Source organism: Prionailurus viverrinus, chromosome A2 (assembly GCF_022837055.1).
Source record: "Prionailurus viverrinus isolate Anna chromosome A2, UM_Priviv_1.0, whole genome shotgun sequence".
Taxonomy (NCBI): domain Eukaryota; kingdom Metazoa; phylum Chordata; class Mammalia; order Carnivora; family Felidae; genus Prionailurus; species Prionailurus viverrinus.
Genome location: NC_062562.1, coordinates 140,114,029 through 140,132,546, shown reverse-complemented (window position 1 = coordinate 140,132,546; position 18,518 = coordinate 140,114,029). Strand labels below are relative to the sequence as shown.

Here is an 18,518-nt window from a genome sequence, read left to right as displayed (position 1 = left end):
CACTGTCTTCTGGCCTACAAAGTTTCTTCTTTTTTTTTTTTTAACTTTTTAAATGTTTATTTATTTGAGAGAGAGAGAGAGAGCGTGAGTGGGGGAGGAGCAGAGAGAGAGAGGGAGACACAGAATCTGAAGCAGGCTCCAGGCTCTGAGCTGTCAGCACAGAGCCCAACACAGGGCTTGAACCCATAAACCATGAGATTATGACCTGAGCTGAAGTCAGACACTTAACCAACTGAGCCACCCGGGCAGCCTTGGCCTACAAAGTTTCTGGTGAAAAATCTGCTGATAGCTTTATAAGGTTTCCATTGTATGTAAATGTTTTCTTTTCTCTTGCTGCTTGTAAAATTCTCTCTTTGGCACTACTTTTTGCCATTTTAATTATATGTGGTTTTGTGTGGATCTCCTTGGGTTGATTTTGTTGGGGGCTTTCTGTGCCTCTTGGATCTAGATTTCAGTTTCCTTCCCTGAGATTAGAGAAGTTTTAAGCTATTCTTCAAGTAAACATTCTGCTCCCCTTTTCTGTCTCTTCTTCCGGGATCCCTATAATGCAGATGCATTACACTTGATTGTGTAGCTGAGTTTCCTAAGTCTATTTTCATTTTGTATTATTATTTTTCTCTTATCTGCTTATTATTTTTCTCTTAGCTTATAGATAACAATCAAGCTGATTGTTATCTGTCCTCCAGATCCCTGATATTTTCTTCTGCTTTCTCTAGACCACTATTTATTCCATCTAGTGTATTTAAAATTTTTTTTTTCAACGTTTTATTTTTATTTTTGGGACAGAGAGAGAGACAGAGCATGAACGGGGGAGGGGCAGAGAGAGAGGGAGACACAGAATCGGAAACAGGCTCCAGGCTCTGAGCCATCAGCCCAGAGCCTGACGCGGGGCTCGAACTCATGGACCGCGAGATCGTGACCTGGCTGAAGTCGGACGCTCAACCGACTGCGCCACCCAGGCGCCCCTAAAATTTTTTTTAATGTTTATTTATTTTTGAGACAGAGACAGAGCATGAGCAGGGGAAGAACAGAGAGAGAGGGGGGACACAGAATCTGAAGCAGGTTCCAGGCTGTGAGCTGTCAGCACAGACATCAATGCAGGACTTGAACTCACAGACTGCAAGATCATGACCTGAGCCAAAGTCAGATGCTCAACTGACTGAGCCACCCAGGCGCTTCTCCATCTAGCGTATTTTAAATTTCAATTATTGAGTTCTTCACCTCTGATTTGTTCTTTTTTATGTTTTCTCTTTGTTAAGGGTCTCACTGAGGCCCTCCACTCTTTTCTCACGTCCAGTGAGTATCTTTGTGGCCATTAGTCTAAAGTCTCCTTAGGCATATTACTCATTTCTGTTTGTTTCACTTAGGTTATCTTGTTCTGGTTTTATCCTGTTCTTTCATCTGAGACATATTACTCTATCTCCTCATTTTGTCTAACTCTCTGTGTCTGTTTTTATGTGTTAGGAAAGTCAGCTACATCTCTTGCTTTTGAAAGTAGTGGCCTTATGAAGAAGAGATCCTGTAGGGCCCTGTAGTGCAATGTCCCCTGTTGCCCAGAACCTGGTGCTTCACGGATGTCTCCTGTGTGTGCTGCGTGCACTCTGCTGTTGTGGCTCAGCAGCTTTTTCCTTTAGTCCAGTTGTCTGCAATGGCTCTCTTTGCCTGTTTTGGGCAAGGTTTGATCCCTGTGACGTTAGTAGGTTTGTCTGGGGCTGCCTTAAGCTGGAGTTAGGTCAGACCTGGCTTTTGCCATAGATGTAGTAGCACTGAGGTGCAGTTTGCTTTCCCTGTTTTGTCTCCTGGGAAGCTTTTATAAGTGGGTGGGGCCTGCAGTCAGATCAGCTATCTGCCCCCAACCCACTGCTGTGCCTGCAGTCTGACTAGTATGTGTGGTTCATTTTCTTTCTCCCTGAGGTACGCATCACTTTGGAGTACTGCTGGTCTGTCAGGGCTGCTTGCACCCTGCCAAGCTTGTGGCACTGCTTTGGATGGACTCAGACCAAGAGTGTATTGGAAGGGGTGGATCTGCAGAAGCCCGACGTGTCAGATGTGGGGTGTTAGCAAGGCTTGCACAGGTCTTCTGTGGAGTAGGCATTCAGCTGAAGCTGGGCTTGAGGGGGTGTGTCTGCAGGGGAACACTTGGGTGGGGCACACTATTAGCAAGATAGATAGGAGTGTATGTGCTATGCTGCTTTCAGCTGGTGGCCCGGTGTTTAGCCTGGGGGGTGGGGCAGGGAAATTGCACAGGCCAGCTCCTTCACCTAGAGAAGTCTTTCATGGATCCTTGTCTCTCCAGCTCACACTCTGAGATTAGTAAACAAATCTTCCTCCAATATACCCCAGGCGATTTTCAGACTGCTGCTTCTATGCTGTGTCTCACTCGAGCTTTTTGTTGTGCTGTCTCTTTAAGGGTAGGGACTCAGTTTCATCCTGCCTTCCAGGCTCTCCCAGAGCCAAACCAACAGATTTTTAAAGTTCCAGGTTTTAAGTCCTGGTACTTGTAAGAACCTGTGAAATTCCGCCTCTCTGTTTTTCAAAACCAAATGTTACTGGGATTCATCTTTTCTGTGTGGGCTCCCAGTCTGTTTCTCTCCCCTCTCTGTGCCTGTGTTGTCCCTCCCTCCTGTAGAAAGTTCTGCAGGTCCCTGTGTCTCAGCCCTTCCCACCCACTTTGATGTGGCCTCTTTTCATTTAGCTGTGGAGAGTTTGTTCTGCCAGTCTACAAGTCGTTTTCTGGATTATTTGAACTGATGTGTTCGTTATCTAGTTGTATCTGTGGGAAAAGGTGAGCTTAGGATCCTCCTATTCTGCTGTCTTCCCAGAAAAAAAATTTTCTTTATCTATCCTTTGAAGCCAAAAATTGAGGCTTTTCATGTTTTACCTGGTTTTACTCAATGGGAGGATTGGTCTGAAAAGATCTAATTCACCCTTGTTTAGAAGGGAAATGTCCAAAAAAAAAAGAGGTTAGAGGGGAAGAGAGCCAAAGCATAAGAGAGTCTTAAAAACTGAGAACAAACTGAGGGTTGATGGGGGGTGGGAGGGAGGGGAGGGTGGGTGATGGGTATCGAGGAGGGCACCTGTTGGGATGAGCACTGGGTGTTGTATGGAAACCAATTTGACAACAAATTGAAAAAATAAATAAATAAAAAATAAAGGCATTGTATTATGAAAAAAAATAGAAGGCAAATGTCCATTTAAAAAGATGATATGTTTTTGCTTACTAAATCAGCAGTTTGATAGTCTCTTAGGCAACGTGACAAAGTTAAAAATATCTGACAGTGAGGTGTTGGAGAGTTTTGGTCAGACTGAGGCAGGTGATACTGCCTATGACTAAGCCGGCTTCTCTAAATTGTCACATATTTTTCCTTTTATACATCACAATAGTCTTCCAGACAGTGTGGTGGGATTCTCTTAGGGGCATCTATCTCAGCATTACATATAAGCAGTGGACATTTGTGAAAATGTATGGCTATTTATTGTAGTCTTGATTTGTGTGTATCTGCTTACCACTAAAAAATTAAGTATTTTGTCTCTGTTCTCGTTTGATAACTGTATTGGAGCTGTATTTTCCTTTTTGACATAAGATTCAGACCCTGTGGCATTGCAGGGCACAGGCTATCATTTTGAGCCAATAGAAAAGTTTGTTTCGCTTGAATTAATTAGACAGTTATTGTCTGCTGGAACAAGGCACACATATGGTTGAAGAAAATGAAAATATACCTTCTGGCCTATAGTAAGATGAGGTCCAGGAAGGGAATGAGATAAGTGCGCAACGCTGCCATAAAGTGGAATATGACAATCATTAGAAAAATGTTAATGGAGTTGTGGAGGGTGAAGCTCTGTCCTGTTGGGTAAAGCAAGAAAGGTTTTATGAAAGAGGTGACATTTGAGCTGGCTCTTGGTAGATGTATAGGATCTGTTCGTTTGCATGGGAATGGGAGGCATACTATCTGATGGAGACAGAAGAGCAAAGGTGGGAGTTAATCTGACAGAGGGTTTCTGTGAGCTGTCAAGTCTGACAGAGTAAAAGGAGTATGTTGGTTCCATATTGCAAAGGGTCTTAACAGCAGGATAAATAGCTTGAAATTAATTTAGGAGAGAGTGATGAGCTCTCAAAGGTGGCATATGTAAAAGTGACAAGGCATACCATATGCTTTAGGACCCTTGTGCTTGTAGTTCTGTCATGATTGAATTCTAGCAAGGAAGGCAGTTAATATAATAATTCAGCAAGCAGCCTTTTGTTGTCTTTTAGGTTTGCCTTTCTGTAGGTGGACTCAAGACACTTAGTTCATTTTCTTGGAAAAAATCCATATGATTATTGTATGTATCCACTAATATAGTTATTGAATATTTACCATTGTATTGCACAGGCAAGATGCCAAAGTGCAGTTCTTACCTTCAGGGTGTGCTTCGGGGCAGATTTTGATTAAGGCTTCACAGAGGAGGCAGTTCTTCAGCTATATCTTGGAGGACGAAGAGTAAGAATTCCATGTAGAGGAATAGCATGTGAGACATCCACCTGGTATAGAGGCATGGGAAAGCTGATGTAGATAAGCAGCTCCACACTGTTAATAGGACTTGAGTTTTGAGTATGAGACAAAAGGGAGAATTGAGGTCGGAGAGGCAGACTATAGAGAGTCTTGGAAGCCATATAGGGAGCTAGAGACTATCCTGAGGGTATCGAAAAGCTAGTAAATGATTTCAAATAGACACAGAAGAAATGGTCACATTTTTGTTTTAGAGTGAAGGTAAATGGAAGGCGAGAGGTGGGAGGTAGTTCCCATGGTCTCAGTAAGGCCTAAGTAAGGCTGTAGAGTTAGAGATAAACAGTAGAGAAAATGAAGATACTAAAGAGTTCAGTGGTTTAGCCATATGCCAAGTGAAATTCAAATCTCCTCTTATTTACTAATGGCTCCTGGCCTGCAGGCAGGGCTGGTAGGTGGAGCAGTCAGCCTGACGGGGAGTGCTCCATAGGTGCCTGGGCAGAAGAAGCAGTGGGAGGACTGCAGGTATCCCAATTCCATGAGCTTCCCCAAAGGTGCCCTGCCTTACAGATAGATATATCTTTTTTTTTTTAATGCCTGTATCCCAGGGATAGCCTAAGTGTCATATGTTTTAGATACATGAAAGTAGTTTTGACATTTATTTTGATACAGTAAACAAATATTCTTCTGCCAGTATCTGGTAGGTACATTTTTGTCTTTTCTTAGCTGGGTGAGTGCTCTAGACTTTAACCTAAAAGGATAAGGAGGGAGTGGTTGTCTCACTGATCCTAAGGCCCTGACCATCAGAAGCAATAAAACTAACTTATATGACCTCTACCCTTTGGCAGTCTATTCAGGAGTTGGATATCTTGGAAGAAAGGAGGAGGATTAGAAGGATGCTGGGGTGTTAATATGAGAGATGTGGCTTTTGTTGTTGGCCATCTGACTCATTCTTGTGAGATTAATGGGAAGACTGGGTGACTTTTTGAGGTCTACTTGGTCAAGCCATTTTCCCCGACACTTTTGAAATTCTGATGTGCTTATACATAGAACTAATCTTGGTGTGAGGTAGACTCCCTATTGCAGGGTTGGGGACTTTTTGTCTGGAAGACCCATTCTCTCTTCTGATAGAGCAATGTCTATCCTTTGGGATAGGATACAGGCCTTCTGAGTGGGGACAATGGCTGCACGGCTTGTGGTGATGTTTGTAGCATGTTCAATATGACACATCTAACTGGAGGGGAAGGATAAACTACTTTGTGTTTTCCACAAGCAAAGATGATTATAATCAAATTTTAGTTTTAAAATTGGAACTTGTACTGAAATAGTATGTTCTTGGGGGGCACAATCCATTGCCTGTAGATCTCTATTACCAATTATTTATATTCAGTGCTCCTTAGAAAACTTTTCTAACTTATTTTTTCCTTTGACTAATATTTTAATATGTAAACAAACACCAAGAATCCTTCTTTGCAATGTTATTTATCTCTTACCAATCTCATTTTTCTTTCAGATATTATCAGATGCAACACAGCCTCTTGAAAGTCAGAATTTTTCTCCAGTGGTGCGGGACGTAAGTTATAATAGTTTTTTTCCATGAATGTATTTTTTCCACTACCTTCCTCTCTCCCTCTCTCCCTTACTCTCTCCATCTTTGTTCTCTGTCAGTCATAAGCCCATGTTTGTGGGTCTAAAATATGGACACTAAAGAAATGTCTTGTGTCATACACATTTAGGCAGTGATTACATCCAACGGTACATTGCCTGATAAATATAAATATATCCAGAAACTCCGAGAGAACAGGTAAGCATTATTCTTATCTTGGATTTGTTGAGTATTTTTAAATGTTTCTATGTGAGTTCACGATACTAGGCTTATACAATTTTGAAAATGTCTTTTAAGTATAGGAAATCCAAACTAAGTGACTAGCTGAAACCAGTGGGAATTATTTTGGTTTTCTAATCTCTGAACATCATTTTGGTTTTCTAATCTCCTGCTTTGACTTGTATGTAAGCAAGTAAAGTCCAAAAAGTTCTCCTTTGGGTAGCACCTTGTTCTTTCTCTAGAATTTTGCATAGTGTTATGTCTCAGGTGTTTTCTCAAAGAACATAAGCACACTAACCTTTTTTGTGGTATTTTCAGTCTGGTTTCTAGTTGAGGATTTGGACTCTGTTTCGTTTAGTATGATGTTTAGATAAGTGGGCTCTTATTTAGAAATTAACAGAAGTAGTGAAGAAAGAAAATGGTGAGAGGTCAGTTTTCCCTGGGGATTCTTCTTAGGAGGAAGATGCCAAACAGTTATGTGGTAAATCTACCCAAGAGAATAGTGCTCTTAGAAAAGTACTCAGCTAAGGCCCTTGTTTCTTTAATTGATTTTACTCTTCAGAATTTGAAAACATTGACATTTCTTTGGAATGTTCTGGTCCTCTTCAGCTGATTGCACTTGATTTGTGTTTATATCTGCTCCACTGGTCTATTCACATCTAACAAAATAACCCATGCACTGAATTCTCAGGAGAGACCAGAGTGGAAAAATTAAAAAGAAACAAACTGCCTTAGCTTCTTTCTCAGTTCTTCTATCTATAAGAAATAAAGAGATCTGCTAGGATCAAGTATACTACTCCTGTGCTTGTCCATCTGTGTTAGTTTTCTAATAGTTACTTTTTATGTGTCAATGAAATATTCTGGCATAAGATAGCAAGAGTGATTTTTTTTTTTAAGTGGCTAGCACTATAGGCCCATGGGAGAGTTTCTTAGAGAGGAAACTTCACATCTGTTAGTTTTTCATAACTCTGTATTTTTGATTCTTATCTGCTGATGATCTCTTATATTGCTAATCCTAATAACATGTCTAACATGACCAGTCACAATGATGTTTTCACTGTTACATACCATATTTCTTGTAGCAGCAAGTCTGCTAGGACTTCCTGCCCTCCTTCCTAATGGAATATTCTGTCAGGAAACTGATAATGAAGATTGTATTTTGAAAGGAAATTTAAGTTATCTTAAATATCTTCCTTATTTGAATGTTCTCTTCATCACTTAGCACCATGACTATTAACCTGGAGTCTTTGAGGTTGCCCATGGGGTGGACAGTATTAAAATGTAGGAACAAGTTTTAAAAAATGTATTTTGAATATTTTATTTTTAGGCATCAAAAGTGTAATTTATTTACAGAGACTATAGAAAGTGTTGTTAGAAAGGATATACAATAACCAAATTACTAGTTCCCTTCTAGGGGTTGAAATGGATGGGGACAGAGGTTAAAGTAGAATCACCTCATCAGTAACATGAGTGTTGGGGTGAAGAGGGGCAGGGACATTTTGTATTTAAATTTATTTGTATTCATGGAGTGCCTGAGTGGTTCAGTTGGTTGAGTGTCTAACTCTTGATTTTGGCTCAGGTCATGGTCTCACAGTTCATGGGATCAAGCCCCGCATCAGGCTTAGCACTGGCAACACAGAGCCTGCTTGGGATTCTCTCTCTCTCCCTCTCTCTCTTCCCCTCCTCCCTGCAACCCGCTCGTGCATATACGTACACACTCTCTCTCAAAATGAATAAATAAGCATTAAAAGATACATTTATTTGTATTCACTTATAATTAACGGAAAGGTTAAAGTTTGAGAGACAGCTTGACCTAAAAGATTCCAACAGCAGAGCCTTCTGCTTACGTCTCTGGCACAAAGCCATTTCCGTGGTCTTACACTGGTATCTGGGAATTTGATTCAACAGAGTTTTAATGAATATCTTCCATATTTAAGACAAGATTTGTTGAGCATTGCTGGGTTTATAAAGATGAACAAGACAGTCACGGTCTTGGAGGTCATAATTTGTAGGAAAGACAGAGAGTTAATCTGACAGGAAGGCACAAATTCCAACAGAATAAACTGTTCAGGCATTAGAATCCTGCCTCGTAACTCATCTTAGGTTTTTACATTTAACCCATGGCATTTGTGATTTCAAAACTATGGTTTTAATTGTTTTCAAGCGACCCTAATGATAAGTGACAAGCAATGCCTAATATGACTAATAATAATCTCCTTCTCAGATTGTTGTCTCCTCAGATTGTTGTGAGGAGGAAATAGGGTTTCTGATGTAAAGCCCCTGGCATGGTTTTAAATCATGTCCCCTGGAAGGATAGAGTGTGAAACCAGGTTACTCAGTTGTGAGTAAGCCAGGCAGTGGTCCAGAATCGCACCTCAGTAGTGGTTGGGAATTCGTGAAAGTTCATGGACAGTCACTTCAGAGAGGTCAGGGTCTGTTGTTCATCACACAAAATCTAAAATAATTAATGGAAAATGTTGGTATAAGGAACTCCTGTTGAGGTTCTTGTTGTAAGAAATGTGGGAAAAATTATCATTTCACAGTCTAAGATTTCGTTTGTTTTGGGGACAGAAAGATTTTGTTATTTTAATTTCTTTTGTTGTTAAAATTTTCTCTTCCTCCCCTCTTTTATTTATAGGGAGCTTGCTCAATCACTTTCAATGGGCACCAAGAAAAAGGTCTTGGTTCTTGGATCTGGTTATGTATCTGAGCCTGTACTGGAATATCTGTCGAGAGATGACAGTATACAAATAACAGTAGGTAAATAGCCCTAAGTTTTAGAGCAGAAGACGAAAAACTGATTTCAAAACGTGCTTACTCTGTGAATTTCAGATGACCATCTTGTTTCTAAACTTTGAGAAATTCTTTTTGGAGCTGTTAAAATGTGTTTTACTCTCTGATTAGTGAAAGGAAATCTTAAAGTTGGACTTTTATATTCTTGAAATAGGCTCTGATATGAAGAACCAAACTGAACAGTTAGTCAAGAAATATAATATTAATCCTGTTAGCATGGACGTTAGTAAACAAGAAGAGAAATTGAGCTCCTTGGTGGCAAAACAGGACCTTGTCATCAGGTTAGTATCTAGGTAGAGAAGATGGCCATATATTTTGTTGTTTTTTCTCTTTTTCCTTATTTTCTCTTTCTCTGCTCTAAGTAAACTTTCAAATGAAGTGTGTACCCAGATATGACCAAATCATAAGTGTATAGTTCAGTGAATTTTCACAATGAACACACTTTGTAACCATCATTAACATCCAAGCACAGAGTAACAGTACCCCAGAAGCCACCCATGTGTCCCTTTCCATTATTAGCCCGATCCCCCAAGGGTAAGCACTATCATGGCTTCTCATGTACATTAGTTCTTGCTAGCTTTCAACTTTGTATAGTTGGAACCACTCAGTCTGTCCTCATTTGTGGCTGCCTTCTTTCTTTAACACTGTGATTGTGAAAGTTGTTTGTGTTGTTGCTTATAATTATAGTTTATTCATTTTCATTGCTATGTAACATTCCATTGTGTGAATATACCATTATTATCCATTTGACTGTTGATGGGTGTTTAGATTGCTTCTGGAATTTGGCTATTATGAATTGTGTTGCTGTGAACATTTCAGTATTTGTCTTTTGATTGCCATATGTATACATTTCTATTGGAAATCTATCTAAAAGTGGAGCTGCTGGGTCAGAGGTCTTCATGTTTCATTTATTTTGGTGGCCATTTTATCCTTTGAACTTATAAAGTTTAAGTGAACATAAGTAGCTTCTCTAGCCTTATGACCATTTTTAGTCTTATCATAGGAACAGATCTTGAAATATAGTTTTTATTACTGATAAAAATGCAGATCTAACTTCTAGGTACAGAGCTACATGAGAGTCACTCTATAATTAAACCTAGTTTTGAAATACCAAAGTGATGAGAATAAGCATTTATTCTTAGAATATGATTTTTCCAAGATGGACGGAAGAAAATCACCTGCTCATCCATAATTAAGTCATTTTCATAGTTAGATTAGATTAAAGTGATATCTTTGGAGGAAGTTCTGTGATGTTCTACTTTAAAGAAAAAAGGGGCTGCAAAAACACAATGAGAGGTAATTCTGTGTGGGAACGTGTGCATTATCTCTTGATGTATTTAAGTTAATGTCTCACTTCAGGCACTTAAAATATTATTCTATTTATAAAAATTTAATGTGCAATAATTTTTATTCAGCAAATATTCACCAATGACCATGGACCTTGACTGTCAGTGATATGATTATGATTCATAATGGAATGTTCTAACGTCCTGAATAAAACAAAGAAATCTGTTTTACCACACATAGGTACCTAAATAAAACATTTTTTTTCTTAAAGAAAGACAACATATAAGACACACTTGGAATTAAATCTGAAGCAAAATATGACAAGATAATAATCTATTAATATGTTGCAAATTTTAAAATTTAGCAAACTGATGGCCTTGAATAAGATTTAGCATTAACAAAATCTGTTTTATATTTAGTTTTTCTCAGTTGGTTGAGTTTCCATGCTGAATAGTGTTAATGTTGTTGAACATCCTGTACCGTTCTTTAAATAATTTAAATTTTTTTTAAGCTGGAGAAGGAGTGTTTTGATGAAAACACAGTGGTCACCAAAATAAAATGAACAAAGAATATGTTTCACAAAAAAATTCATAATAGTATGTCAAATCCTCATGGTTTTAATTTTGCAATTCTAGTTTTTAATGATTTAATGCAAAGTAGTAATTGAGTTTCATAAATTACTTTGAAAATTCCATTTGTATTTTGTGTATGTTTTAATAAGTGGCATTTCCAACTATTTGGATTAATTGGGTTTGAGTCAACTCAAATAACTGAAGAGTTATGTCCCTTTAAGTAGGTACTATATTACATACTCAGTGAGTTATGAATGCAAATCCTTTTGTCTAAAACAGGTACCATTAATCAAAGTCCTGGCATTCTAGTTCTCAGTATATTATTCGGTTAGTGCAGATTATGCCAGAGTTTAAAAATGTTATTAGATCTTGGTAAAGTTTTTATCAAGAAAGGCTTTAATGTGGGGAATGTGGGGAAAAAATCCCTACTTAATTTTTAAGATGATGCCATTGTACGTTTTCTATGAATATTTTTCCAACAGAGTCTTGCAACTATTTTGTTCATGGGCTTTTAGAGGCTACTGTGTTTAGCAATAATTCTTTGTGATTAAAAAAGTCAAAAAACAGGGGTGCCTGGGTGAGTCAGTTGATTAAGTGTCCTACACTTGATTTCTGTTCTGGTCATAATCTCATGGTTTGTGAGATTTGTGGTGACAGGGAGTAGCCTGCTTGGGATTCTCTCTCTCTCTCTCTCTCTCTCTCTCTCTCTCTCTCTCTCTCTCTGTTTATCTCTCTCAAAATAAATAAATAAGCTAAAAAACCCAAAAGACAGACATTAGGAGTTTTCCTGTTGATGCTGACAAAATAGGTACACAATTGTATTCCATATGATCATAAATCTAAGTAGCAATACTTCATTAAAATTTTGTTTTAATGTTTATTTATTTTTTGAGAGAGAGAGTGAGACGGAGTGTGAGTGGGGGAGGGCCAGAGAGAGGGAGACACAGAATCTGAAGCAGGCTCCAGGCTCTGAGCTGTCAGCACAGAGCCCGACGTGGGGCTCGAACTCACGGACCGCGAGATCATGACCTGAGCTGAAGTCGGATGCCCAACCGACTGAGCCACCCAGGCGCCGCTAGGTAGCAATACTCTACTAACCTGAGGAGGCATAAGTATCTCAGAGGTGGTTTATTATTTTGTTTTATATAAAATAGAGAAAACCTGAAGTTTGCAGGATGAATTTGTCAAGTACAGTGATGTAGTGTGATAATGTTTATAAGTTTGTACTTACATTTTCATTGTACTATGTAGATTGCTTCAGCAAATAGGCAATAAGCTAGTAGAACTTGACTATTATTATGCAGTTGACAGGATGTTTTATTATTCTTTGGATAGAATATGACTATGTTCATTTATATTAACATTTATGGAAATTTATTTTATTTTTTGTGATTGTCTAGTCCCAGTGCCAAATTAAAACACCAAAGCCAATTTTTTAAAAAACCTGATTGAAGTTGAGTTTTGAGCACAGTTTCATTTTTTGCCTAGCATATAGACTTCTAGCCATTTTGATAGCCTTTACACCAATCAATACCATTAAAGCTTATTTCCTCCTTTGGACCTTCCTAGATTCTATTCTGTAATGTAACATATGGGTCACTTTGACTTAGTTTAACCTAACCTGATGGCCATTTGGGAAATGTGGAGGAAAAAGAAAAACAACCTTATCTTTTAGTAGGGGATCCAAGACAGAAAATCATAGAACTATAAAGATGAATGGAACAAATCCCATTAAATGTTACCAAAAAAAAAAAAAAAAAACCCCAAAACAAAAACAAATAGCTGAATGAATGCAGAAGAAGGAGATCTGGCTTTGGGGGAATCTGAGAGAGTTTCTTGGAGAAGATACCTTTTCAGACATTTCTTTACGGAGAGTATGGCCTGGATGGAGGTGAGTGGGTGGATGTAATATTCCAAGTAGAAGGTATAGTGAGAGTAAAGTTTCAGGGCTAGCAAAGTACGGACTGTGAGTGGAGAATTACAATAACTTCTTTGGTTTCCATATATGGTTACCGTATTTGGTTTATGAAGCAGATTGAGGGAGAATAATGGAAAGGTTAGGTGAGGGTCAACTGTGGAGGGTTTTAAATGGGATAATAGGATGAATTTATTCTGTAGCTCTTGAGGAGTCACTGGTCATCTTGGAGAGAATAAGTTAATCAGAGTGATAGCTTCAGTGCCGTTCAAGACATATTGGAAGGTAGGCTTGGGAAAGTTTCTGATAGCTTCTCTCTGTTTTTAAGCTTGTTGCCTTATGCATTGCATCCTCTTGTGGCCAAGGCATGCATCACAAGCAAAGTTAACATGATCACCGCAAGCTACATCACACCGGAACTAAAAGAATTAGAAAAGAGGTAAGTTCTAGTCATTTTCAACAAAGTAGTTCCATGGCATTGTTTTTATTTTGTATCCAACTTTTTCTTTCTCCTCTTTCTGCCTGTTGTAGTGTGGAAGACGCTGGCATCACAGTTATTGGCGAACTGGGACTGGACCCTGGTCTTGACCATATGTTGGCAATGGAAACTATAGATAAGGCCAAGGAAGTGGGAGCCACGGTGAGCCCAGTTTACACCCAAAGGTCCATTTAGGAAAATATTAAAAGGTCCCGATTTTTGTGTACAGAAATAATCTTTTTGTAATTTTGATTAAGGAAGCTATTATATTCTAACTCATACTTTGACTAGAAATTTCAAGTAAAATCCTGTAACTTCAGAAATATCTGTGTGATATAACAATGTTCAAGGCTTAAACAACTGATTTTTAGAGAAATAGATGCTACCATAATATTTTGGTGTAATGAAAGGTTTTAGACTACTTTGGAGATTCTATAATAATGTTTGACTTTTAAAAGTGGGAAAAATTCTTTGGATTATTGTCAAACTTTTGGTTTATGAAATATCTTTTACACATGAGAAGGAACTATTGGGTATGAAAATGTGACGAGTCAGATTAAATGCTTTAGGTTATATACTTAATATGTATGTAGTCAAATGTAGAATCAAATTATAATTATCTATTATATAAAGATTACGTTTTATATTCATTATATATTAATACTAATTAATTATACTTGTATAATATAAAATATATAATCAAATTATAATCAAATATGTCATTTGAACACAAAAGTCAGGAGGAACTGACCAAGCAGAATTGAACTAATAGTTGGATTTTTAACTAGCAAACTGTTGGTCACAATCTCCAGTGGATTTTAAAAATGAATACATAAAATGTAACTGACTTGATCAAATAATGTTTGGCTCTAAGAATGTGCTTTTGAAAGCCTTTGTAACTTTAAGGAAAAAAAAAATCCAGCGAGTTTAACCTCATTTGCTCAGTTTTTGTCATCGTGCTCATTTAATAACTTAGATACATCAATCTCCCTTACTTAATATTAATCCTCTTCAATTTATTGTTCCCTTACTTTACAGATTGAATCTTATATTTCCTACTGTGGCGGGCTTCCAGCCCCGGAACACTCGGACAACCCTCTGAGATACAGATTCAGCTGGAGTCCAGTGGGAGTTTTGATGAACATAATGCAGCCTGCCACCTACCTGCTCAACGGAAAGGTGAAGGATTATCAGCAAAGCTTTAGAGATATGAACCTACAGTGACCATCTCACAAAGTCCAAAGTCTTTCTCCCTGATACAGGCCCTTGGACAGTGGCTGCGCGTCCTCCATTCCCTCCTCCACCAGTGTTTCCCAGTGGGTATTTTCTGTTCCACTCAGTGTGGTCTACTTGCTGTTCCCCGTGAAGCCTGTGCTCATTCTTTCCTCTTCACCCTCTTGCAAGGTGTTTCTGCAATTTGAAAACTCACTTCTCAACTTCTCTGCACGTATAAAAACGGGTCACCTTGTGATTTCTTTCAGTAGGAAAGACATTTACCGAGTCCTAAATGTGTGCTGAGTCACTACTGTGTGCAAGGCACCAAAGGTTGTCCCATTGAGTGAAGTTCTTGACCTCGGAGGACTCACAGCTAGAATGGAGGGTTTGGTGGGTCAGGGAAAGAAACTAACTTTCTTTCCCAGCTGTTGTGTGCCAGAATGGAAGAGTTCTCCAAGTTCAGTGTCAAACCCAGATCTTTTACCAGATTGCCTCATGGCAGGTAAGACAGACAGTAGGATAAGTGGCTAAGATCCGGTGGGAGAAGTTCTAGGGTGTGCAGATGAGAGGGCAGTTGATTTGACCTTGGTGAGGACGGGGGAGAAGAAAGTTAGCAGAGAAGACAAGATGTGCTCGGCCTTGAAGGATGAGCAGGTGCCGGCTGGGCAGGGACGCCGCCAGCCTAACTGTGCTGAGCGCCAACCTCACTTGATTCTTACGACCATCCTAGTGGGTGGCATAAGAAGCATAGCTAACTCAGCCACAGTCTAAGAGACCGCAAGGGACACAGCCAGTGCCCGTATTGCACTTGTCTGCCTTCATAGTTCATGCCCTAGCTATAAGGAACGAGTCTTGCAAAGAGCACATGTGACTAGACTGAGGGTTTCTCCTTAACTTTTGTGATCTAGGCACCTCCTTGTCCCTGGCTCCAGCCCTGCAGGGGGTGGTGAATTATGTTACTAGCTGTGTGTCTTACAGAGATGCTTCAAGCAGCAGTTTTCTGAATCCCCAGTGTATCTGATTTAAACATATTTTGTGTACAAAGGAGTAAATTGAAAGAATTTCTCAAGACACAAAGTGAACGTTATTATCCGTTGTCCTCTGTGCCTATGATGTACAGAGTATACATCGCAGCCTTAGGTGTGCATTGGAATCAACAGAGCGGTTTGAAAAATAATGGTGCCTGGGCGCATCCCTAGAGATGCTGATTTGCCTGGGTTTGGGGATCTTCAAAGACTCCCCAAGTGATTCTAATGTGCAGCCGAATTTGAGAAGAGCCGGTTTGGTGACCAGGGGATCATAGCTGCACTGAAAACAGTCCCAAACAAGCAGGGCACTTTGATGCTAGAAAGATACATGTGCGTGTTTCGGGATATGAAACAGGACCCCTGTGTTCTGGTCCAAGTGCCGACTTCCCTCACAGTGCCACCAAAGTCCAGGCAGTTGTCAGGGTCCATCAGGCATCAGCCTCCTAACGGTAATGTGGCCACTGACGTCTCATCTAGCTCTCCAGTCCTGAGAGTCATGAAGGTCCAGCCCGAAACAGTCTGCTGTTCTGCCGAGCACATCCTTATATGCCTCCGCCTGCCTCCTGTCGCATTTAGCGGCTCCTTCCACCACCTGCTGTCCTGGAGAAGAGACCAGGCCATGTTTGGTTTACACTAACATGTGGATGCAGGGAAAATTCTTGCTTCCATTGGGCAAATGCTTGTTTTCAGGAGGCCATATAACTGAAAAGATGATGACCATGGACGGGTGAGCAGAGCCTGTGTGAGAGAAAGAGCTGGGGCTTTGATGGTAGTGGGCCTGGCTCTGTGCTCTTGCTCTGCCCTTTGCCAGCTGGTGGCTCTAGAACCATCCCCGAATCTCTCCGATCTTTGGGCTGCTTGTCTGAAGCTAAGCAGAATCATAGCAGCCGTGTAGAGTACTTGCAGTAGGGCTCACTGAGGCCAAAGAGACAGCAATCTGCCTAACGCACGTTCTCAGGCAAGGCGTAAAAGTTAGCTGCATAAAGAAATTGATCGTGGTAGGTGCTCAGGAAAAGCAAGAGGTTATTTCCAGGCAGCAGAAGTTGTACATATTGAATTTGAAGTTTTTCCTTTTCATCCTCAACTTCTTTTGTAAAAAAGGAATGCTTTTGCATCTCCCTGACACTGTGGAGGAAGCCAAGAGAAAACATGAGGGCTTTCTTTTCTTTGCTAAAAATGATACTTTTTTCAAGGTCCCGCTCAAGTTTCCTCTTGCGGAGACAGCTTTTCCTGACCACTCCAACCCCCATTCACTCTTCTTTTGTCCAGACTCCCACACTTTGTCTGTGTAAGAATTTTCCGGATGCTGTATTATTCACTCAGTAATTCAAGTGTATCTGTCTGTCTCCCAACCCAGATTGTTAAACTTCTTAAAGCCTCTCTTATATTCTTGTCCCTCCATCCCCTCCACCACTCTCACCACCCCCACGGAGCAGGCCTTATATAATTCAGGGAATCATAATGGAGGGTCAGGTGACCTCTCTGGCTTCTGCTTAAAAGTTGAAGCCTTAAACTTTTCCAGCAACTCAGGCAGTGGCCTATGAAATAGGACATACCTCATTGTTCCACATCCTTGCAGAATTTCCAGCCACTGACACCATTCTTAACTTCTAACTTCTAATCCTATTTCTTTTTTTTTTTAAGGTTTATTTATTTTTTAGAGAGAGAGAGAGAGAGAGTGAGTGGGGGAGGTGAAGAGAGAGAGGGAGACACAGAATCCGAAGCAGGCTCCAGGCTCTGAGCTGTCAGCACAGAGCCTGACATGGGGCTGGAACCCACAAACCATGAGATCATGACCTGAGCTGAAGTTGGACGCTTAACTGACTGAGCCACTCAGGAGCCCCTTTCTAATCCTATTTCTAACAAATATGATTCCCTTTTACATATCTGGAAGACAGTGGCTGTGTCTTCTCTTAGTTCTGTTTTCTCTATGGGTGGTGGGACATTGGTGGGAGCTGAGGGTGATAATGGCATCATCTCCTTCAGCCTCCTCTTCTAAACTACTCGCAGTGAAACAAATATTCTCCAGATCATGCTTGCTCTGAAAACTCAGCTCTGAGGTAGGTTTTGTAGCTGTCTTCCCATTGCTTGCTTGCCCCTACCTGGATTGCGGCACCCAGCCCTCCTTTGTAGGAAGAGCCACAGCTCTTCATTGCCTGCAGCCATTTTGAATGCAGTTTGGGGGTGTATCACTGGTGCCATAATGTGGAAGGTTACACTGTGTCAATCAGTAGCCTTCTCAAAATAGTGATCCACAGATAAGTTCAAGTAAGGGGACAGTGTGGTGTAGTAGAAAGAACATAGACGTTGGAGTCAGATAGATCTGGGCTCCAATCTGCCTCTGGGTGACTCTCAGTCCCAGTTTCCACCTCTGAACAATGGATTATTGCATGAATTGAAGGTAATGTATATAAGGCACTTAGCACAAAGCAGGTCCTGAATAAATGAACTGTCTGTGTAGTTCCTGTGTTTAGGTGTCTAGTCAGTTTAGCAATCAAGCTTATTGTCGGTTAGTGGTTGGGAGACGTGTGGGTGTGGCTGCGTGTGTGGGAAGGGCTGGATTTAGGGCAGTCTGTGGCAGCCATGGGTAAGGAGCCACTGTTTCTGTTGGCAGTAGGTGCTGGGTGTGTGCGTTGTCGAGTCAGGCAAAAATGCATATTCTGTGCCAAATAGATAAATATGTCATTCTTTATCCAAGCCATTAATAAAATATTAAACATGATAGGGCATATTAATGAACCCCATGATATGCCACTAGACATACGACTCTGTATGAATATCACAGGACACGTGATTACCCAGTAATTTTTTGGGTCAGGTAGTTTTGGCAGTTTTCAATCTCTCTAAATGAATCATTATTATTCAGCTGATATTTCCCTATTTTCTTCCGAGGATCTCCTGATAAACTTATGAAGCAGCTG

The 18,518-nt window shown here is 40.1% G+C and overlaps 1 protein-coding gene across 5 annotated transcripts in view; it reads left to right on the top strand.

Moving 5' to 3' along the window:
* Positions 1-18,518, top strand: part of AASS (aminoadipate-semialdehyde synthase) — a 62,415-nt gene that overhangs the window by 32,729 nt on the left and 11,168 nt on the right. For 4 of the 5 annotated variants that reach the window (XM_047849779.1, XM_047849780.1, XM_047849781.1 and 1 more), the window contains 7 exons: positions 5,998-6,057; positions 6,221-6,288; positions 8,948-9,069; positions 9,257-9,383; positions 13,205-13,315; positions 13,408-13,516; positions 14,393-14,533. In XM_047849779.1, the coding sequence (XP_047705735.1) occupies positions 5,998-6,057; positions 6,221-6,288; positions 8,948-9,069; positions 9,257-9,383; positions 13,205-13,315; positions 13,408-13,516; positions 14,393-14,533 (738 nt within the window). The remainder of the gene's footprint in view (positions 1-5,997; positions 6,058-6,220; positions 6,289-8,947; positions 9,070-9,256; positions 9,384-13,204; positions 13,316-13,407; positions 13,517-14,392; positions 14,534-18,518) is intronic. The other variant, XM_047849782.1, reaches the window with a different exon arrangement.